The 24,824-nt window shown below is 40.4% G+C and overlaps 1 protein-coding gene across 2 annotated transcripts in view; it reads left to right on the top strand.

Annotated features, from left to right (window-relative positions):
• Positions 1–288: 288 nt before the first annotated feature.
• Positions 289–24,824, top strand: part of furina (furin (paired basic amino acid cleaving enzyme) a) — an 81,568-nt gene continuing 57,032 nt past the window's right edge. Inside the window, exons 1-2 of one of the 2 annotated variants that reach the window (XM_080458376.1) lie at positions 289–458; positions 7,412–7,734. In XM_080458376.1, the coding sequence (XP_080314502.1) occupies positions 7,525–7,734 (210 nt within the window). In that variant the 5' untranslated portion in view covers positions 289–458; positions 7,412–7,524. Of the gene's footprint in view, positions 459–892; positions 1,042–7,411; positions 7,735–24,824 lie in introns of those variants that run through there. The other variant, XM_080458377.1, reaches the window with a different exon arrangement.

Genomic DNA, 24,824 nt, shown 5'->3' on the forward strand with positions numbered 1-24,824 from the left:
ACAAAAGACAAGACCTTAGCTATATCATGATCATATATGTAAACAACAATCAGAAAGCATTGGTAGGATTATAACAACCACATGTATTACATAAAGGCGTAGTTTTGCTTTGCCCAGTGGTGCCTTTCTTTTCTTTTCTATGAATACTGTCCAGCCGCATCGTGACCGTCGGGTCTAAGCTGCAGAGATGGCCGCGGCCGCTAGGTGGCGGTGTAGCAGCGCCGCTGCTCGGCGAGTAGGTGTTCCTCCGACGTCTCCACTCGATCCACGGTCGTGACGTTACTTCCTGGGGCTTGCACGGACCACTCAGCGGTACACCGGAGGGGTATCATGACTATTTATAACCAGCTATTCTCTCTTATCAATTTTTCGGTCGTTTCGCCGTGCCGTCGTCCGTTGTAACGCCCCGGTGGGAGACGACATCGAGCCGGGCCGAGCAGGATGGAAGAAGGCAGCTGGTAAGTTAAGCCTTTGTAAGTTTCCTTCTTTTCCCCGGCTCGTATTTTACTAGTTTGGGGTTGGCGTGAGTTTACCGACACCTCAGCTCGGTGAACACCGGGACCCCGTGGCACAGGAGAGGGGCAGCAGCGGCTCGTTGCCCCGCCGGGGTGTTGTTGTCGGCTCCAGCGGCCACCGAGGGGGGATCTCTCTCGCACACATGCCGAGCTGACGTCGACTGCGCCGCGTCCGGTTTCAGTGGCTGCTCCCGTGGAGCGGAGGAGGAAAAATCCCGAGGTCCCCGCTGCTGGAGTCGTTAAAAATGTGAGGTCGGAGAGGCTGGGGAATGTATGTCAGGGCTGGATGAGAGCTCAGACAGACGGAGGAGGGAAAAAAGGGGGAGGAAACCTGTGAGACGGTGCAGGTCAGCCTACCGCGGCGTCAAGTTTGCGTTAATCACGGCGCGGTACAGTTTCAGACATATTTGTCCAGCGCACGAGTCATCACCCGGACCAGCTCGAGCTCCGCCGCCGCCGCGAGCCACGTTATGACTGCGTGTTGTTGTTGTTGTTGTTGTGGCCGACTTTAACGTGATCCTGCGAGGTGAGTGGACCGATCACTAAAGTCACACTGCCATCAGCTGATCGTGGTTAAAAGCCCTCCAACTTCAGCTTCGAGCGCCACAGGCCTGAGCCGCACAAGTTTGTGCTCCTTCTTGATCCGAGCTGCAGTTAATCTCTTGCTCCTTACAAAGTATATTACGGACACTGTCCTCCGAGGCAGCATATCCACTTTATAGGTATTCTCTGTTACTCCTATTCTCACAGCTGTCACTGTGCGGGCTGCTGCTGTCCCTCTGGACCCTGAAGCGAGAATGAAAAATTCAGCTGATGTTGTTGTGCTGTTGCTGTGAATGTGGCACTCGGAGGAGCTGAAGTTCACTACTTTATCTGTCTGGCTCGCCGGAGTCCTCTTCTAAATCATGTACACTTGGTGTTGAAGCCATCTGGATTAAGTCTTTGTGCAAAGTGTCTTTTGGTAGAAGACCTCATTGCAGCGAAAGTCTAAATGAACACTGATTATAATAGACGCTGCATTGAGATGTAATGGGAATTGCTGTTTGTGTTGTATGCACATGTGCTTCCACTGCACCCTAAACTATAATTTAACTTTTACGACGCAGCAGTATTGAGCTCCTAATCATTATGGACAAACGGTAAAAACAAGTTTTGTGCAGCCTCTTTTGCATGCAGTTACATGCTTTCATTGAGTTGTTTACTGAATGGTGTTACTTGAACATTGTTTGGGGAAAAGACAGGTTTTTGTGTGTTTTGCTTGAGGTTCCGTTTGGGGTTTACGTGTGCTTGTAGTTATCTAGTAAAAAAAAAAACCCTGAACAAATAAAGAGTTGTTCAGGCCCCTGGAGAATATTTTGAAAGTGTTTGCATGATTTAGTAATGCTGACATTGCTGCGGGAAGTCTGGAGAAGTAGTTAGATGACAACACTGGAACAAAATAGATGTTCCAGAGGAAAAAGAACAGACAATTTTATTTTTGTAATTGTTTGCAAAAATGCTATAATTTGGCAAGTTGATAGCCACTCCACTAAGAAGTTTCAAATATATTTTATCATCAAAAAATCTCTGTAGAAAATTAAGTTTACTTGTGGAAACGATGGCAAAGAACACAATACTCTGTGCATAACGAAGTCTATGTTCAGTAGTCCGCACCGCTGCAGAGATGCTGGCCCGTCTGTTTATGGGTGTGCACTTGTAAAATATTACATCCAAGACGTAGGGGGTATGTTCAGACAGAAAAATGTTCAAAAACCACATTCCCCCTGACATGAGTAAAAATGGACTCATGTTAGCGGAAAACCTTAAGTCAGCAGGGAAAACAATGGCAGGAGAGGTTTAACATTGATGTGTTTTTTTTTTTTTTTTTCTTCTCTCCTGACATCTTGAGTCAGGGCTTTCATTTTTCCAATTTGAGTCAGGGTTTAAGATTTATCCGGCGCTCCCTCGCCACACAAATGCTTCTCTTTTTTTCTTCTTCATCCCCCTTCCCTTTTTTTCTCTTAACCTCTGACTAAGAGACAAAAGGAGAAACATCTCAGAGTCACACTGTTCTTAATGCGCAATCCCAAAGGAAGGCTTTTGAGCATGTTTGACAGAAAAAGTCGACGGTGCAGTCAGAGTTGTTTAAGTGTCACAGCTCCCGTTTCCTCGGTGGAGGTTGTGTCATATGGTGGCGCGATTCAGCGCATACAAAAATGCAAGCATGATCATTCTCCTGCTTTGCGTGCCTGACTTGAATGATAATTGCATTTTGTAATTGATTGAACGTCACATCTGCTCTCCCAAACTGTACTACTTCGAGCTGTTTTAATTAGAATTTCATGAGGGTGTTGGGGATATCGGAGGAGTAGTTTATATTTCCAAGTCTTTGCTTTAGGGTACAAATCTTTTCCATATGTCTTCTCATGATGTATAATTCCATTATGTGTATTTGAATTCACAGTTTATTTTTACAATATTTGTTGGAAAAACTAATAGATAGTCGTGGGATATATGCTCCGGTTGTGAAAATCAACCGTTGATACTTTGTTTTGCTCTCGTGAACCTCACTGGATGATTTCAGGCTTTTGCAGACGGTCTGCTACCTGCACAGGACCTTGCTTGTGCTGAACCAGGTTTTATGCTTCCAGCCTGCCATGAAAATGCTGCTCTGTGTCACACCGGAGAATATTTTTCTTGGCGGTACATCACCAGTCCCGTTAATTCCTTGCAGTATTTAGCAAAGAGCAGCGATGCAATTTTCAAGCCTTGTCAGTTGCATGTTGCCGAATTAGTATCAGTATTATTAATATTCTCATTCAATCTCTCGGCTACTTTTCTCAATCCATTATCTCACCAACACCGCGGAGTGTTTTTGAGTTCCCTTGCACAGAAATTGTGATTTCTTGTCTTGTGTGCCACAATGTGAGAACTAGTTGTACTTGCAAGATATTGGAGTATGTGCCTCATGGTCTCATGGGCTAAACGCGCCGGGCTTCCTTTTTTATCTTATTCAAATGTAAACAATAAACTGATGAGGTGTGAACTGTTTCCTTTTTTAAATTGTTCTGATGAGTTTCGTAATGAGGCCGACATTATCCTTTGGGTTTAATGATACTTGGCTAATTATAATATGGTGCAATTTTTTTGTGTAATAACCTCTGTTATCACGCGCTGACATATGGTACCAGTTACTGCAGTAACGCTAAAGAACACTTGCAGCGCCACGGTTGGCTTCACCGCTTTCTCTCGCAAAGGTGTAGTCAAGCTGACGTGACAGAAGCTGAGTGGTTGATGATCCGAATGAGGTCACAGGCGTCTGTACTTAAAAGTCGATGTGTAATCTGGAAATCAAACAGAACCTCTGGAACCATCTGCCGATTCACTTGTTGCATCAAAGAACACCGGACCAAGTTCAGTGAGTTAAACCGAAAGTTTTTTTTTTTCCTTTTCTCAAGCTTCCTCTGCCTTTCTTGCTGGTTTAATTTTAATAGCTGTTGTGTTGTAAAAGTTTCTTGTTTTGCGTACTTCCAGTAAAACAGGATAAATTGAGCAGGAGGAAAGAATTCTAAAAGGTGGTGGAAGGATTTGTTGTTATTACCGGCTCTACTTTTAAACACATTTCTGATGCCTGCTCTGTTCTGCTTGGCTAAATATGCGCCGTGCTTGTTTTTATCAATATAGTCGTCCCTGTTGTGAAGGCATTTATGAAATCATCATCTGCTGCTGAAACACCTGACGAGGATTAGCAGCTCTTCATGCCAGCTCACAGCCGGGCCAACCTATTCGCTTGCTGATCACTAATGATGCATTTATTTGTGGCCTCACAACACACACCTCACTTTTTATATCACAGACAGGACACAGGACACAGATAGTCGGCTTTCTGCCCTACTTCTCCCCCGCAGGTAAGGAAGGTAAACTAAACATGGCATTGAGTTGCAGCTGAGCAAACAGCACTTCTTTATGGCTGTGAAGCTGAGCATCTATATATGAATGAAGGCCATTATAGCACAATAAATCAGATACCCGATTTACAAGGCAGGGGGCACACAGTGACAGAATTTGTTGCTCTTATCTATGTTTGGACTGTGGCAATAAAGAAGTCACGGAGCTAAGTTGGGACATTACAGCGTTTGTCAATACATGACAACAAAGGAAGCGGATGATATTATCTTTATCATCTAAAGAAAACCGTATGGGAAGTCACTGATTTAAATTTTGAGGATGTTTGTTCTAAATCTTTAGGAGCGATTAACCATCTTATGACAATAATATTCCTTTTGCCACGTGGACTTACTGTGACTTTGTCCAATTGCCAACAGAATGTGCAACATTCGAGGGCCTCTGCCCCCTTTTTTCCAGGGTCATTTCAAATTTCAACATTCTGTTATTCTTGATGTAACCGTGTGTTTTTGACAACAAGGGTATGTTGAAATGTGCGATATGCTCGTGAATCTTTCCTGCGAAGGGGGAGAAGTCTTTGAGTCCACTGTAACGTCTAGTAAATGGATGCCAAGCTGAGCATATTTTCTTTTGAGTTTTCTTGATATCATAAATGGTCTAGGTTTACTTTTTAAATATAAGTATTTGTCAAAAAAATCCAGGTTTTACTTGCGAGTTTGTTTCTTGAATGTAAATACAAACCTCAATGAAACGCTAGTAAAACATGTATCTGAAGTTGCGTTTTTGCAGCTGTAAATACGTACTTGAATAAAACAAAATTTACCTCTTGAGAATGAACAGTAGGTTCACATAAAACGACCCTTATCTATACGTGCAGCTGAACATCAGCTCTTGATGAGGTAAAACATGAATGAGTACTCATTTTGAAAATGTTTATTGGGCACGTCTCGAGGTCACAGGAAATGGATTTTGTCCCACTAAATTCAAAGGGATTGCAAAATCAAGTGGGGAACTCAAATTGAGCAATAACTTGACTTCATCACATGCAGATTAAGGACTGTGTAATAAGTGCAAAGCTCAATTGCAGGTAAACACTGTAATTACTTCTTTTTTTTGTTGCAACTCCTGAACTATTTAAGGCGTTCAACTCGACTAGTGTTTACTAAGTCACTGGTGTAGCAAAGATACTGCACACTTTCTGAGTTCTAACATTAGTTTTATGAAGGAAACATGTTAAACACTCGTACACCAGAAGGCGTTTGTGTTTGTCTCTAAGTGAATTGCTGAAGTTGAATCTAGTTGGAGTTGATTCATGAAAAAAAAAAAATCCTTCATAACGTCCATCCGTCCATCTTGTGTTCAGCCACACACTGATGGACTCAAGCTTATTTCAGCTGACTCTGGGTGAAACATTAGTTCCCAGTCCATCATCGATTAAACACAAAGGGACAAACGACACCCACTCTTGCATTTTGGGGCAATTTAGGATTAACAATTGGCTTCAAGTGCATGTTTTGGGACAAAACTGGACTACCCTGTGAAGAAAACCAACAAGATAGAAAATGTAAACTACCCATAGAACCGGCGACAAGACCAACACAAAGTCAAACTGATGCCCCTCTTCCTCTTCTCGCTAAGAGCATGATTTCCCTCGTTGTTATAGTGTGATAAAAAACAACTATAGACGTTCACAGCGAATTGTTCAAACCAACCCTAAAGCACAACATTCATGCTTCACAACAGAGGAATCTTGAGAAGCTTGTTTGTTCATTTGGAGAGTGGCAGAGCGAGTTGAATTTCAGTTGATAGTTCACAGAAAGGCAAACGTCAGAGACCACGATTGTCGAAATGTGTAACACCTGGAAAAAAACCAACTAAATAAAACAGCCTCGACTCTCACTTGACTTCAATCAGGAGAACCATTGTGACTACATCCAGGGGAAGACACAGAATAGAAGCTCTGTATTCAGTGCAGTTTTGTGAACTGCGGGTCACAATAGAGTTACCAGTTTGGATAATGCTCCCAGCTGACACTGCCCCTCTGGCCTGAAAGGCAAAATTGTATCGGCAAACAGTTACACCTCAATCTGAAATCTTGAGTCCCTCCTCTCTCTTCAATTCAGTTCAATAGGACAAAGGGCTCCTGTCTCATTCATAAGATCGTGTTTTAGATGTCTTCTTATTGCTGGGCGATAACAGATCAGTTGTTGTTTAGGTTTTTTTTGCGGAGAAACTGTCAAATCATTCAATTGTAAATAGTTTGTGTCAACACTTTGTACGTTTGACCGTCGCTGCTCGGTGGCTGCTGGTGCTGCTGCCCACTGCCTCAGGCGTTCAAACTCCACGTAGCACTGACCACTTCACCTCAAAGAAACGGACTCTACTGTAATCCCTCGTCATCCAGGGCGTAGTCTTGCTTTCCAACCTTACTTCTCTCGTCCTGCTGCCAATGCAGTACAACGAAACATTTTTCTTTTGTGCGCTTCATCCACTGTATCCTCCAGTGGGAGTGTAAACACCAAAATTTGCTGCTACATGTTTGGCCTTGACGTCCCTGCTCGCTGCTTCCTGTGGGATTATCAGATGCCTGTACTTAGCCGGCCGGCCGGCCGTGCGCCCGCTCAAAACTGCTGTCGAGGTGGAAGCGCTGCTCTCCTTTGCACGAAAGCAAAACTAATTAATCTTTTATGCGCCGTGTTTTGTGTTCATAGCAACACGTCATGACGGTACGCAATTACAGTCTATATTGACCCTGTATTCTTTCACACCGAGTTTAGTTCTCCATTTCACAATCCTCCAAACAAAAAAAGAAAAGAGAAAAAACCCTGACGTGAACGGATGTTTTATTGGCTTTTCCATGAAGTTTGTCACATGTAGGCTATAGAATCTGCAGTTTCAGTGCAATCCTATGGTCATAGTGGCCTACAGGAAATCCTTTTTGAGTGAGATTGGCTTTCAAGTGAATATGTAGCTTTGGTTCATAATTTCTTCTCTTCTGTGTCTGCCTCCAGGTGAGCTGTGACTCCCCCCTTTCTTGTCTCTCCGTACACCTGCATGCTCTTGGAGCTGCCTGGCCTGTTGGAGAGGCGCTGTGCTCGGTGACCGTGCTACACTAGCAGAACCCATGGCTTCTGGGCCTCCACCTCTCGCTGTAGGCCCACGGCTCAGGCTGCTGGAGTTGCTCCTCGGGCCTCTGCTGGTCCTGCTGGTGTCTGGGCTGGAACCAGTGCTGGGTGAGAAGGTTTACACCAACACATGGGCCGTCCACATACCTGGAGGGCAGGAGGAAGCTGATCAAATTGCCAATAAACACGGTTTCATCAACTATGGTCATGTAAGTAACACGCCATATAATTTTCATGTACTATATATATTTCATATACTACATACTAATATATGTGTGTTTAATAAATATATATATATATATATATATGTATGTTTGTGTGTGTCCAGGTTAGTTTTACTCTGCTGATGATGTGTTGTTGCAATAGTAATCCTGCTTTCTAGGCTACAGGTGCTCGTAAGGCCATGCAAAAATAAAACCAACTACATTTTGCCTATTCAAATACAGGAGTCAGCTGTCTCCTGAAATGCTATATAATAGAAGGTGCGCTTGCAGCTATTACCCACAGCGTGCCCTCACTGTCTGTCAAATATCTGACTTGGTGATTTTTGTGGTTATGTTTTATGAAACTCCAGATGCTCATTTAAAATAAGTTACTTATTGATTAAATGTCATTAATATTTCAAGCTCTGCGGTCCGGGAGCACAGTGCAGTGAGTGATGTCTTCTCTTTTCCCTACTTTTATATTCAGAGAGAATAAAACTTGATGTTTTTTTTAAGGAGTCATAATAACAATCTGGTAAAAAGCATAGGGGGAATACCTGCATTTCTTTTCTTGCTATCTGTCTTGTTTTATGGATGTATAATGCAGTAGTCACTTCCAGGACTTTGAGATGTGCTTTTTTAAAAGTGTGTTTTCCAACATGTGTTGTGGCAATTCGTGTCTAAGGCGCAGGTTTTCTAAAGCACAGATATACATATAGATGAGACAATAGACTTTATTTTTGTGTGCTTCATTCTCAGAATATTCTGAATGCTTGCCGGGGAGTCTTGTGACAGTAGCCTGAAGCTACCGTCTAAATTCACCTCTGAATACGAGAATATATGTTAATACTATTGACAACTTGCAAAGGCCAGAAAACAGCATCGGAGCTTAGATTACAGCATGCAAAACTTTTGGTTTGAACAGATGAGGCGATGTGTCAAAGGATGAAAAACATTCTCAGCATGGTGGAAATAAATAGAAGAAAAACTCGCACTTGAAATTCTGCCGTGTGAGGCTGTGAATTGCTATAAGGTAAATTATTAGCTTCAATTCCATTACCAGATTAAGATGCTGATATAAATAGTGTGTGTGTTTTTGTGTATATTTTGAATCACCAGTAACAGAAGTACAGCCACTGTAATTTTTTTAAATCTAATCTTATGCCCAGAGTTTTCCAGGAATCGTGGACATGACCCTAGAACTGTGGAAAACTGTGTACTTCATAGACGTATCCCACTTTTATGACTTCCTGTTTGATGGAACGAAAGCTAATTTCCCGAACTATCCCTTCACAACATGACAAACTCCCCTGAGAAAGAAAAAACAAAGCCTTGTTAAAACACAGTAACTTATTACAGGACATATTCTGTTGTTTGTTACACCGACAAGGTGCTTTTTGACTTACCGTAAGTGTTATTCTAAAACCGAATTGTTATCACGCACTTCTAGAATCTCCTTTAGTTCCCACCTCACTTTAGGTAATAAATCTGTTTTATAGAGTCAGAAATCATAAATGCAAATCACTGTGCTGGCTTTTCTTTCCCATACAAACTCTGTGAATTTACCCACAAAGCATCCAAATGTCTAACTTGCCAGGAGAGTTGAGTGAAAGCCATCATTTCTCATACAGACTGTTAGACATTGCATCAGCACAAGAAATATTTGTACACAATCGAGTTGCAAGTTTCCAAACACACTCTCAGTATATCCTATAAATCTGACAGATTTGGCTCAGATTTGAGGCAGGGATTTCAAGATACATTTCATGTAGTTATATTTGTAGGATTTTGTTTATTTTATTTTTTTTTAAAGTGAAACACAAAACCTAACAGACAGAGGTCAGACAGTTCTTCACACAGATGTTAAGGCCCATTGCCTCACTTCTTGTCCAGGGGACGGTGTTCTGCTCTGCTCCATATGTTCTCACTAGTCATGACTGCAAATGTTATTTGTGCTCTGATTCACAGCATGAACACTAATGAGTAATCCTCTTCCTTGGAATCCTTTAACTATGTATTTGCTGAGGACGGCAAGGAGCTCAGACAAAGCAATTACACCAATGTTCCTTCTGAACTGTGCCCTAAAGGCGAGGCGCTTTGGTCTGTCTTAGCAACTTGCTAACAAACATTTCCTGATCTTTTTAATGAAGGGAAATTGAGCTGTGGTGTCTGACCTCAGCTTAATTGATGAGTTGGGCTTGTTACAGCATCTGCAATAGACAATAAGCAGAATCTGGGTCCGGCTGATGGAGAAAGCTAAATAAATGTAGGCGAAAAGATGCTAAGTAAACTCTAAAGATCTCTCAAGTTTGAAATATGAACTGGAGTGAAAACAGATGTTCCAGGTCTTAACTCACAGCAGTTATCACTCCTAATAAACCTGCTACATAAGTCAGATCCGTGACATACATTTCTGTAGTGGTATGTGTTGTGTGGAAAGAAGTCTGGCAGCCATCTTGTGCTGTGAAACAATTCCACCATTACCTGTGTCCTCACGTGCCTTCATGCGGCTGCTAGAATCAAATAAATATGAAACTGACATTCACAACACTGGGATCTATTTATTTATTTACTACAAGTAATTTTCCCAGGTCAGGAAGCTCATGTCATGTTGAAACAATAAATGAATATAGTCATTGTATATGAACAATCGTCACGTGGAACCTTCTCCTGCTGCTCTGGCCTTTTACCACGTGTTAAGGTGTGTTTAGAATAGCAAGGGGATTATCAGTCACCTCAGTGATTAGTCAATGTGACTATTAAAGAAAACATGCAAAACTTCTCTGCACTCACCAGGATATAATTATGCAGTCATTACTATGGGCTTTTTTAAAACTTAACTTGTTCTCATACTTTTATCTACAAAATGATCAACAAATGAATCAGTAATAAAAATGATTGCCAGTTGCAGTGATAATAAATGGACCGCTTTCAACCCTGGCTTCAGCTGGGTTTCAATGGGAACCGACAACATGACTTTTAACGCCATAAGAATTGATGACATGAAGCAGCCACATTTGTTTATTTGTTGGCTTGTTGCTGATGAATGCGCTCTGTTCATTAACTTTGAAAGGTGCAGCGTAACCACAAGTGAGGACTGAAAAATGCTCTCATTCCCCAAACTGCCCTGATGGCACAACGTTGATGTTCATTGATTAAAATGAAGCCATTACATTAGACATATTAACAAACAAAATCCGTTGAGTCTTTTTTCTCCCTCAGTAGCTTATGGGAAATATGACTTGCTTTGTGAGCAGTGTATGAGCAGGCTTGGGGTGTGCAACCTGTGTGGCTGCCGACACAGGTATGTGTGTGTGTGTGTGTGTGTGTGTGTGTGTGTGTGCGCATGCGTGAACTGAGTGGGAGAACCACAGATTGCAGTTGGACAGGTTTTGTAGCGCAGATGATGATTGTTTTAGGAGTTCGTCTCACTCATTTTGTCTGCTCTGCGAGTTCCCATCAGCCTTCAACACATCAGACACATGGCACATGCTATGATAGGTATTGGCTCTTTAGCATATTTTTGTAGCATTAAAAACAGTGAATCTAAAAGTGCCCATATCACAAGTACACCTGTTGAGTGTATTTATATTTTAGATCATTAGCTAGATGATCAGCAGTTTCTCCTCACAGTTAAATCGTGGTAGGATGAGGTCCTTTTTTGTGTGGAGTCTGCATGTTCATCCTTTATGTGTGACCAAGAAATGGAGTTTCCTCCTGCATTGATAGGCTAATTGGTGACTCTAAATTGAATGTGAATGTATGTGACTGTCTTTCTTGGTGTTTGCCCTCTAATCGCCTTTCCTAGGTCGACTCTGCAGTCCCTTATAGTCCCCTTAAAGGAGACATATCATGCTTTTAAATCCTTCCTTTTTACATATAAATCATACAGTTGTGGTCTATACAACGCGAAACTGCAATGCTTGGGTCTGAATTCCTCATTATTAGAGCTCCACAGGCCCCTTTTCTACCCCTTTTCTGATGCGCTTCTGAGAGCAACTCGTTTTGGGGCGGTCTCTTCAAATGCAAATGAGACACTTCATACCCCTCCTCCTCTCCAGGTTGCAGAGGTCACACTCGGTTCAACGTCACCCTGTTCGGCCATCTTTGTAGTTTGATAGAACAGATACAATTATCTAGCGGCGCAGAAACTTTATATTCACACATTATTTACAAAATGTCAACAACGGAAGATTTGTCCATCCAGCCATACATGTTGGAGCCAGAGTCGGACCCGGCGGAGCGAGATGAAAATGACGATGATGCACCTTCAGAACAACGTCTTCATATGGATGTAACGCAATGGTGTGTTACTATATTTACACTAACTTCTCCATCCATGCCCACTACTACAATACTGCCTGTATTACAACGACTATTTAACACAGAAGTTACATTATAATCTAAAACGAGCACACAGCGCTAACATATGAAGACGGTGCAACTGCTAATGCTAACAAAACAATGACAGGGACGTCTTATCATCACACTTTTTAGCGTTATATACAGCTTACCGAAGTGCTCTGTTCGTCGTCTCCATAGATAGAAGGAACTGACCGCTCAATCAGACGAAGTCTTTCGGCAAATCCTTCTTTATACTGGCGGAGGTTGCTGAAGCAGTCGTCCTTAAAGTGATTCGCGCACACAAAAATGACCTTACCCACAGATGTGGGTACATTTCTGTGAAAAATAAAACTCAACCAGGCACTTCGAAAAGGTTCTGATGCTGGGAGACGGTGTAACGAAGCTTGTGGGTTACTACATCCAACAACCGAACATTTCGACTTATCCTCTCGTAACTTCGGTTGGACTACAAAATCGCAGCGAGAAACAAAAATGGCGGATTGCTCGAAACGTCGATGTCCTAATTTGGCAGTTCCGCTGAGAATACTGTGACGTCATTGTTCAAAAAACGTAATAGAGAATAGAAAAATCGAAACCGATCGCAAAATATGACCAAAACAGAATATAAAGATATCAACGGAGCACCTGAAGAGACTACTTTGAACTTTTCTGTACTTCTAAACACTCTAAATATACAACAAAATGCATTTAAGGGCTAAAAAAGTGGATTTAGCATGATATGTCCCCTTTAAGGTAAAACGAAATCAATGTAAAATTTGGAGTTTTAACAAAATGTGAACATTTAAGTACTTAGTTACTTAATTTAAGGGTAAAGCTTTGTCGTCAGATTGTCAAGGGTTGCTACTGTAATAATAGTCATTGTCAGATTAAACATGCATAGAAAACAATAACTAGACTAATGCTGAGCTGAAACAGTCGCCTCAGTTGACGTGTACATGCACTATAAAGGCCTCTGGGATGGTGCACATCACAATTTTATAGTTAGTTGTTTTTATAGTCAATGATGACAAATTAAAACTTAATTCATTAATAAATACCATTACTTGATTTTTAGGATCAGCTTGTTGAAGAATTTTGCAGTATCTTTGTTTTAGTTACTGCAAATGGCTGTATCTGTTGAAATCTCATCCCTTTTGAGATTTAAATGTAACAGCAAAGTGCTTATTGAACTTCTGTTCGCTGCGTTTGATCCTTCCATTAGACAGTGCAGCGCACCTTTTTTCTTAATTCCAAGCTTGGCATTTAATATTTAAGTATTTTCAAACACAACTGGTGACAGATCTGCTGTTCACAATCTTTTTTTTATAGAGCAACGGTTGACTGGAAATTATGTTGTTTTCTCTGCTCGAGAAAAACTTCACATTCAGAAGAGATTTTTTTGAGGACCATTCCAGTACAGAAACATATATACCATAATTTCTGTAATATTGGACGCCCCCCGACTATAAGCCGCACCCGCAAAATTAAAAAACCGAGGGTTTTATCTGTAGATAAAGTATTTTATTGGTTCTTTGCTGCTTGTGATTCTGAGGCGGAAGATTTCTCCACGGAGCGCAGAGGCAGGCTTACGTGATGCACCTGAACGCACCACTCACGGCGTCAGCTCAGCTGCTGGAGTTTCACACCGCGGAAAGCAGCACAAGACGAGGTCACTAAGAGCAGAAATATCACTTTTAGGGCAAGTTTTGGAGAACACAGCAAGTATCTACATGCGGAAGTACAATCTGGCGGCATGAAGCCCGTTAACTCGTGAAAATCCATAAATTACGCAGGGTTCAAAGCATGTGAAAAAAGTAGCGGTTCATAGTACAGAAATTACGGTAATAATCTTTTGGTGTATTCTGTAGCTTTAAGCAAAAATTCAACTGTAGCTTTTTCTTTTGCCAACGTTTTCTTTGCAGTGCTGATGGAGGTTTCTCGGTACTCCTGTAGCAACATACTGTTATCATACAGTGCCAGATAGTATGTACTGCTGTATTTTGATATGCAAGTTGCTAAACTGAAGGAAGTGTGACTTATAGTTTGGAAAATATGGCAGTCAGTACCACTTAGTCCAGCATGAGCAGTATGTTAACGGCACGTGTAATGACACACCCTCTGTAGTTATTGTAAGTAAAGTGGAGAAAATGGATTTGATGCCTAGTAATTGGATGTGTGGTTCAAGACACGGAGAAACATGGAATTTAGTTTCCTTGAAGTCCCTAAATGTTTATCACTATTTACTTGTATTATAACGCCCAGACATATTGTTGTGGCAGCAACACACTGTGCTCTCAGTGATGGATCCAAACCAGAATCACTTTCTCAACTGATTTCATTTGTTACATTTTTGCTCGTCTTCTAAAATATCATGAAAAGGAGAGCAGGGTGACCACTACACAGTAAGAAATACAAAACCACAAGTCAAACCAGTAAAAATGTCTTATTTCTGCCAAAGTGCTATCCACTCTTCCCACACAGCCGATGGCTTTTTCTTCACCATTTTGACTTGAGCGTGACAAGCTATTCACCATGTCTCAGAAAGACACATTTTCCAGCTGTTGGCCACTTTCTAAATGCAACCTAATGTCTGTAGTTTTCTTTCTCTCAGTGGATTACTTTTATATATATATTCAATCTTATTTTTCATAGAGTAACTGATGTAGTATTGAAAATGTAAATTTGTTCATCAGTATTTTCATTTTGTATTCCAAACCTATAATTGGACTTTCACAGCAAAGTCACTGTAACATGATAATAACTTTTATTTCTTTCTGTTGGTATATTGTTTAAAAAAAACAAAACAAAACAATAAAACTCTTTGGTTAACTGGTTGTGATACATCTGTCTTTCTATTTTGTTCTAATCCTTAGGGTCCATCTTGGGGTTTTCGGCCAAAAGTCACTTGAAGTCCATTTTGGTTTTTTGTCACTTCTAATCAGTCAAACTGAGCCAGCCACTGTGACGGTGGGGTTTGGTGTGTGACAGTGCAGAAGCCTGAAAGCTCCACAGCCCAATGGCTGCAAATCATGTAAAACTCTGACACACTAAGTGCACCGACTGTCAGGATTGAATTACACAACTCCTTTGCACTTATTTGCCATATGGCTTTATAAGGCCTCCCTTTTTTCTCTTCTCCCCTTTGTTGTTAAAGACGGAGCAGTCGCCGAAGTCTGTAAGAAATATCACAAACGCATATGAAATCACCCAGAGTGATGTTTCTAAAGGAAAAGGATGCCATGACCAAACATTCTGCAAATAGATTACACCTCGTGCTTTGACAGCATTTATAGGACCATTGAAGAACATGGGGGATAATTAAAACCAAGTTAAAGTAATAAAATTAAGAAGTGGCTGACTCACTCTGTGGAAAACGGGTATTAAGTGCCAACTTGCATCTCTACATGGTTGTTTTGCATTTTAAAGGTCTTTTCTTGCCCACGTCGTCAGGCTTGTGCTGCACTTTTTCAAGAAGATCATTTGTTGTGCGTCTGGTTCAGTTACATTTCCATTCTGCCAGTGTTTAAATAAGCACTAAAACAGCACCAGAGGGATAACTGGTATCTGTAAGATTTCATTTGATGAGGACGACTGACCGACGTGAATGAATGTGAAGAAAGATTCTCGTGTGATCTGTGAGTGGAATCGAGCTACTACACGATGAAAGGCGTTGCTCCCGTAACAAAAGCAGCTTTTTTTTTAATGTGGTCAGCTTGACAGCGAATCAAGTTACTCCTTAAGATACTTTATTTAAAGTCACATACGTTTGAAAGCATTGTGGCCTTTTTGTCTGTGGCTAGAGGCTTTTGCCTCCCATCTCATCTTTTATGCAGCCCATATAAGCTCGCTTCTTAATGATGAGGCTGAGCGCCTCAGTTTTTAACTTGCTGTGTTGCAGGAAAACTTTGTGGTTCTCGCTTATGGTGAATTCATTAACACACCTCTTATGTCTATAGGGGGACTTCTTAAATTGCAATAATTAAACATTGCGGAAGCCGTAATGTAAAGTTTATGAGGACTTTTAACTATTGCTTCCTTGTGTTTTTTTCAGGTCTCAATGTAATGTTCACGGGCACTGAGCTTGTGTCGTGTGGGTGTGTTGCACAATGGGAATCAATAGCACCCCTTCACAAAACTATTTGTTTTCTTTTCTTCTTCCTTCTTCCTTGCTTCTTTCTTCCTTCTACAACTGGAATGTAAACGGGTTGTTGAGATCCATTGGAAAAAAAAAAAAAAAAAAAGAATACGTGCAATTGTTTTGAGACGACAGAATCAACCATATTTTTAATTGGTGAGCAAAATTTGATTATTTACAACTAGAGGTTGAAGCAAAATAGGTGATGAATGAATAAATAAATAATATATTCCGACACTCACTTCGAAGTAGAAACAAAGCATTTCTCAGAAGTTTGTCACGTTCCTATCTTGTGATCAGTCTGTGGCTGGTGGTGAATAAAAAAGCTTGTGTTCATACAGCTCTATTTGGAGCTCAACTGCCGTCAGAGCTCTTTCTGCCATTCTACCCTCGAGCTGTGCATGTAAAGGAGGATTGTATTTGGCATACTGTGCCCTCACTGTACTCCATGGAACCATCTCAGCCGATCTAACATGCTGATTTCCTTCCCCTGTCTGAGGTGGTTAGACTCTTTATGAGCATTATTAATATTCTGTTCAGCTCAAGATTAGGGAAGGAGCAAAAGAGATGGATGCTATCTGGAGTCCTGATGGTGCTCATGAGATGACACTCGCCTATCGGTAACTCTTTGCTGCACTTGAAAGCAGCTTCTGTAAGAACTTGCCCCTTTAATTGAGCTCATAGATTGCTTCTTTCTAAAGATATGGGTATATTTTTAGTTTCTTTCCCAACACATTCTCGGGTTTCCTTTTATCGATTTACAGGCTAATTGTAATTAGACCCCCCCCCCCCCCCCCCGCCCATCCCTTAGGACCTATAGCTGGTTATCTATAACTTCAAAAGATATATAATTTCTAAGTGCAGGACAAATTGACATGTAATACCACATTTTCTTTGATCAAATATATAATTGAGATAAAGTTGAAATCAAATTGTTGGGGGGGGGGGGAAGAGAAAATGCAAATTACAGTAAAATCACATTCATGTCGCTAAATGAGATTATGATTGTGCCAATGATGGCAAACCCGAATGTAAACAAGCCAAATCATTACCCACTGGGTTTACAATAATCATTGAAATGAATCATTTTATAACATCAGTTAAAATCATTTTATCAATGATCCCCAGTTTTTATGCCCCACTGAGCTAAACATGTGAAGTGTCACAAAGAGGAACAGTGGATGACACTCATTTCCCCGTCAAGTACCATCAAATAGTTCTTACGGTTTTATTTGGGGGCTTTCTGTACCATGTTGCAATTGTCCAGTGCTACAGAATCTATTGTCCGCCTTCTTCCTCTTCCATAGTATTTAGCACGTTTGGTGGAAAGATGTCTGAGGCAGCAGCACAGAGACACTATCTATGAATTTTATATGTCCTGACTCATTTATTTACACAGCTTATCTTTAAATGGCTGAAGAAGAAGCTAAAATCGAACTAAAACCAATGATTAAACTGGTGCTGCAAAGACATGTCACTCTACCCTAGCTACAATTTAGTCATTTTTATAGCTGCTTTACTGAAGAAGTTTTTTAATTTTATTTTTGTCTTTTCACAGATAATCTTCAAAACAGGAGTGCCTTTAAATATTCCCTTGTTTGTTTTCTCCTCTTTCTCGATCTTTGTGTTCATTTCTCTCGGTCAAACTTTAGCCAGAATTTGCTGTATCATAGTTGCAGAGTGAATTTGTTATTCGGTGTTGACAACATTGAATAGTTTTACTAAATGTGTTACGGTGAATTATGCAGTCTGCTTGTGGTTTGCAGAAGAAGCGTCTAAATTAAGCATTGAATGCAGCTTTGTACTTGTATAGTGCCATTTCACACTGACTTTTCATAATAGAGCGTTTTAAAGTGTTGCTGCCCAATTTAAGCTGTCAATACTTTGAAAAACAAGTGCATTAATCGCTGTTCTCTGTAGTGTGTTGAAACATATTAATTGTCGAGGGCCTCACTTTAGCATTGTCACAATCAGAATATCATTAAACAAATAAAATACAATACATCAATTTAAATACGGCTAGATTGTTGCTGTTGCACTGCCAAGTAATTTATGACCTGTCTCTCAGTTACAACTGTATTGCAAGGTACAACTACTCCAAATGAGAAAACATCAGAAATGAGAGACTGCAGGTATGGAGGCTGTAATTGGACTCTGGAGACTTGAAGCAATTAACTGTGAAGAAATTGAACGAGAGGGAAGGAAAAAAAAATAAAAAAATGGAGAAACGTCTGATGGGATGTGGTTGGCCCAGAGATGATGGGAGAAGTTGCCTGCTGAGTGTTAAGAAAGCTCCATTGTTTGATTTCTCCTCGCCCACCCAGTGGTGTCGTTTCTTTTGGCGCTACAACAGGAGCGTTTGGACCAACTGCTACTCCGGAGTTCATTTCACATCTCTGATCTTGTGTAACGTTATGAATCATCCAAACCTCTCATCTTGTCTGAGTAAAACCTGCTCTCATCCATGTCATCAGAGTCAGAACAAAACATGCAAGAGCTACTTTTCTTTTTTTTATTTGTTTTTAACCAAATATTTGAGTTTTGCATGGTAGACTCTGAACTAATCTGAATCCTTTAAAAAGACTGCTGAAGACCACTCGGCTTGGTGCTGCCTTTCAGTACTCTAATCCTTTGTTCTATACTGCAGTCTGTCTTGCGGGCTTGTATTGTGTTTAATTTTTCATTCTGTTTTGAATTATTTTGAATAATGCATGAATGTGGAAACATCTTTCATTGTTTTCATTTGCCTTTCCTGTTGTCTTTGTAATTCTGCATTTGTTGCTGTTCATGTTTGCAATACTAAAGCATTTTGTGTTAGTGAAATGTCCAACACAAATAAAGTTGCACTGTCTTTATGGGATCATGGAGTTTCCCTGGTAACCACTTTTCTTCAGGGAGTTTCATTATTTGCAGTTCCCCAGACAATTCTATTACTGTAGTGACACAAGCCAGTCAATCATGATCTCACAGTGTCACAATTGACCACAAGAGGCAGGAGGCTATAATGAAAGATGTGTTTGCGCCCTTGGTTGCATTTAAATTAAAAAATGGTGAGAATTCACTCTAGGAATTGTCTTATATGTCTGGACAAATCATTTAGGGGTTTTAAAGAAGAGAAGTTTGCGCTTCATTGATGAGTGTGCTTAACCTATCAATGTACGGCCAGTTCACAGGTGATTCCTTCTTCGTCGATGAAGCGACGACCCTAAAGTAGGAGTTAAAAAAAGGCTTTCCAAACATTGCTCAAAGAAATATGAAGACTTTCATTTCCTGCAGTACAGACATGAAAACCTGTCGTGCAACACCTGTAAAGAAGGCTCATCAACTCTGTGAAGTCCCATCAGAAAGAACTCCAGCCTTGTTACTTGACCCGTAAACCGTAGCTTTCTGTCAAAGCCATGATCCAACACACTTTACTTTAAAGCTAAAACCGTGATACGGTAGGCTGTTTGTGCAGCCCTGCTTTGAGATGAATCATAAGGCTTCCTAAACTAAAATGCTGCCATGTCAGTGAATACGTCCAGATGACAAATAGAAATGACCTTTCAGGAATTAATTGGTATTTTGATGGTTTCTGTTAGTATTTGCAAATTGCTCTGTTCAGAAGGTTAGAGTGCTTTACCACTTTCTAATGTAAACACAGAAAAGCTAATAAATTTGGAAGCACAGCCCATTTAATATATCTGGTTGATGTGGTAGACAGATAATTTAAAGTTGCCCTTTGGTGCTGACATCCCTAAATCATTCTGAAGATGACGAATGTGTTTTCCCCACTACACAATGCACATTTCCTTTATAGAGAGAAGAATGGAGCGAGTGAGCCTAAGAATAGAATATTAATGATTTTTGTCTTCCTACATTTGCTGTACTTGTCATATATGCTATGATATACAGTCTGCATTTAGCACAAGCCTGGATGGACACCAGTTATTGAAACTGCATGGCTGTTTCTGTTTATCTTGGGGACGCTGCTTTACCCAGAGGGCTCTTTCAACATCTTTGAGTCAAACATGTGGTTCCAACACACCCAACTATATAGATTGCCAATTCTAAATATTTTATTATGCTTAAGCATGTTTTGTAAGCTGGTTTACTTCTGCCATATCTTCATTAATCTTTAACACACCACTTTGTGTACTGTGGCTGTGGCCTACTTTAGCCAGTGTGAGCTGATGGCTCTAATGGAGTGTGCAGGCCTATACAGTCAGTGTAGAATGTCCCTTAGAGACGGGCACTGCTTTGAAGTTCAGTAATGAAGGCTGCAAACAGAGTTCATAGTCAGAAATGTTGGATTTGAGCCCTTGTTTCATATGGACCCATTAAGAGGCCAGGCTTTTTATTCAGAAAGGAATGTATGGGTTCTCATCTTGGGATGGTTGATCAGCTGCAGACTGGTGCATCCCTGCCGTCTCTTTGGTCCCTTTGCCTTTGGTCATCGTGTGGCTGTCGATGAGAGCCTCCCTTTATTCCATACTCCAGCCTGCCTCTCACTAAGCAGACCCAGATCTCACTTCATCTCAGAGCAACTGCTCTTCTTTGAAATATATTGAACTGCATAGATGGACATTTTCTGTTTGCTCTGTTACAGTCTTCTGTATCTTAAAGAAGAAACTTGCAGCCAATATATCTATACCAACAAAGTTTTTAGTTTTTTCAACAATTGCAATTTAATTGTGGCACACATGACTGTTGCCAGGGTCTCCTCACTGCATGATGACAAGGATTTGACTCCAGACCATGGCCTATATATGTAAAGTTTGCATGCTCTCCTTGTGCCTGATTTTCGTAAAATACCTTGACTTGTGGGGTTGATTGGTGACTCCAGGCAGTGCACACGCATGCAAGCGTGAGCCCTGTGATTGACTTTGATTGAGTGTACTTTTCTTCTGATCTTGGCTGGGTTTTGCTCCAGCTCCTCACAAGCCTATCTTGTATTGTGGTTGGCTAGGATTTGATCAATAAAAAAAATTTATTTGCCCCTAAAAACAAAAACAAAACCTCTATTCAATTTTAATTTGGCCGTCATACACTTTAAAATTGTCACTTTGTCAAGTTACATAGTGCTCCCAATGATGTTGCTGTGCCTGGAGTGCGTCGTTCTTCAGGCATGTCGAGCACCATCTGGGACGTGAACTCCTCCACTGTATCAGAAAACAGCACTTCAGCTTGATCTTCATCCCAGAAAAGAAGTTTCAGGGACTAGGCTTAGGACAGTGACTATGTACGGGTGTTGAATCGCTTCATATTGTAGCACAGTAGGCAGTGCATTGGCATGATGACTTTAGGGCTTGTGCTCTGGATGGTGAAAAAAAAATGAACAGCTTTTACTTTTTACTCTTGACCTGCTTTGTCCTATGTGTTTTTTTTGGGAGCACAGGCTGAGCCTTTTTAAAGGCTGCTGTTTGGTCTCTGGCTCATATCCATAGACCTCAGTCCACTCACTGGTGCTGCCAGTGGAGATGAAGCCTGGGTCATTTCCTCTTGGTTTCATATCTTAAAACATTAATACAATTTGCAATAGACAGTAAAAATTATTTCAGTATAAAAACATTATTGTGCTTTGCAGAGATCTAATAAGTGCACAAGGTGAACATATTGACACGTTGCAGTCTTTTCAATTGCATATGCTGCTCTCAAAGTACAGACCACATTTTGGCCTTAATATCCAGAGATCAAGAGGCTTTTTGGTTAATAGCTCAATTGAAAATTGGTCGAATCACAAAGGAGTCGCAGCTTTCCGTGTAGTTGGAAGATAATATAATCCAAAGCTGTTGAAAGCAGATATAAATATATTCCTAAAAACTGTCAAATTTTTAAAATGAGTGACTGGATGTGGCTTTTGCAACCCTTAAAAAATAGAATCTTCCAAAGCAAAAAGGGTTTCATGGATTCTTGGAACAAAATAATATTGCACATATCTACTTCTAACTGCTGCACAACAAGCCAGCAACCACAGAAATAGCTTTGGCTTATATGACCATAGTTGACCTTATTATGTTTGTGCATTGATCTGTTATCCCAGAACAAACATAAAAAAAGCAAGAAGTGGCATTATAATTGTGTACAAGCAGAAGTTACACCAGACTTTGTTTACTGCTTTTGACTGAAATGTACATTATGATCCTAACACACCAGCAAAAAGTGGATTGTCACATATTATCATCGATATTCTCACATTATAAAACTGAAAGTTAATTGTACACAATATATCATGGAATTTACTCTGTATGTTGTTGTTTAAAATATATAAAACATACGCACAAACATTTTTACAAGCGTTACACGTGATATTGAAATAATGATCCATTTTAAAATATCTGCCCCATGAAGTTTATTCTATCAAAATAACAACTTTCTCTGCTCAATTTTGTTATATTGTGAGTACTGCACCCAATCATGATACTGTATTGTAAAGTTACATTTGTCTGTAATTGTGCCGATGAGTCAAAGACATTTTTTTTGTCTTCAATACACTAATACTATTTTGTTTATTTGTGCAAAGTATATATCTGCAGACTTTGCCGTTATCAGTATTGGATTATTCTGCTTCGACTGTGAACACTGTCTCCTTGAATGGCGATGATATGAAAAGGTCAAAAGATTTTATGATCCAAGTTGTGTTTGTCAGTGTTTTGTTTATAACCCAACCTCTGATAAGTCTCTGTGGCCTTGTCTGGTTTTATCCTTCGAAATGGGTTTTTAATCAAAAGGACACTGCATTGGGTCAAACGAGTATTTGCTGTATTGTCGAACATTGCCAGTGTTGTGACCTGCATTGGTAGCAGCCAAGGCCAACAGACAAAAACAGCACATGGATAATTCTGCAGCATCGTACCATGAGGATGACCTAAATGACCAGATGAACCAGCCACTGACTTTAGTCCTACTTTGAAGAAAGCCATCCTGAAAACAAAACAATGGGGGGGGAAAAATAGCAACAACCTGTTCAGCAGGAGACCAACTCCAACCCAGACTAAAGAAATGAACCACCCAGATTGCCAGAGTTCCTGGGAACTGCAGCAGCAAAGGCCCGGCAGCACTCGGTCATTACTGAGCTCTCCCACAGTGGAGCGATGGGGGCTGGGATGTAGCAAAACCACACACAGGTCACAGAGCCTGTAACAAGACCCAGATGTGCTCAGGGGACATGGAAATATATGGACAGGCACCTCTGTAGCTTTTAAATATATCAGTATGCCTGCATGTATGCACACGCACACACAAACTAACAGAAGAGGTATTTGAGGAATGTCAGTACTGATGGGAAAAAAAACGAACTTTTCTTTTATTCATATGTGATAATAGTAGAATAATGGCAGTCCCCTGTTGTTCATCCACTAAGCTTCATTTTTCTTTGAAAAAAATAGTTATTGTACAGAAATGTATTCTTTGTGAAAAGCATTGACCAATGCTATTTTAAGCTTCCATTCTCAAACCCGTAGCGGGTGTTTCCTCTATTGATCACCATGCTTAGACAAACTGATTTTAGGTTTATACTTGTTGCTCTTCTAACTTTTGATACAAAACAACACAGCTGAAGATGTTCCCTTTGGCTCTGGAAGCCATGCCAAAAATAGGCATGGTTTCACAGAAATTAAAAAAAAAAGAAGATGAAAAACAAGAGAATCAACAGATGAAAATGATCACCAGTCACCGTCTGAAAACAGTGAAATTGGAAATCAGGGGATTTTTATATCAGAGATTTGATCATATCTTGTAATGAATGAATCATGGGTTGTTGTTTTTTCCATCTTATATTTATTTCGTGTTTAAAAGAAATCTACGTATTTACTTATATTACTTATATTTTGCCATATTTTGCTCATATATATTCTTATTCATTACCTAATAATGTAAAAGTGCTTGAAAAATTTTTCCATTAAAACTGATATTGGGGCGGCATGGCTTGGTTGGTAGAGCGGTCGTCTCCCAATCGGAAGGTTGCAGGTTTGATTCCCATCTCCACCACATGCCGAAGCGTCCTTGGGCAAGACACTGAACCCCAAACTGCTCCCATTGGAGTGTCAGCGCCTTGCATGGCCGCAGCTTCCAGTGGTGTGCGAATGGGTGAATGTCCTGAACGATATAAGGCGCTTTGGGGCTGCTCACGCAGTTGAAGTGCTGTATAAGTGAAGTCCATGTACCATATCAAAAATGTGTTTACTTTTTGCAAGTAGTGTTTGGATATTTAACTTTTAAAGGATTAAATGAAGTCTGGAACTATATTTTTAAATTAGGAACCTTGTGAAGTTTTCATCCAATACCATAATGTTCTGTAAATGCACTCTATCTAACTGTGATGTGCAGTGTTGGCCAGGGCAGCTTGTTGTATTTTATTTTTCATTAAAGAATTCTACACACTGTTAATGCCTGTATAACTAGGAAGTACCATCACTGTAATTAGAATGACAAGTATGTAGGGTATTGACCAAAATCAATGTCTTTGGTTACTTTTTATGCCCTTCATTAAGATTATATAGATTATCCTACAGAAACAAAGAAGCAGTCTTTTCAAAGTAAGGTCACAAGTTTGATCCTTTGGCTATAAATCTCAGTGAGGAAATGAACACGTCACGTTCAGACAGAAAGCTAATTCATGGGGTTGTTAAACAATGCA

This window comes from Lipophrys pholis (assembly GCF_963383615.2).
Source record: "Lipophrys pholis genome assembly, chromosome: 2".
Classification (NCBI taxonomy): Eukaryota; Metazoa; Chordata; class Actinopteri; order Blenniiformes; family Blenniidae; genus Lipophrys; species Lipophrys pholis.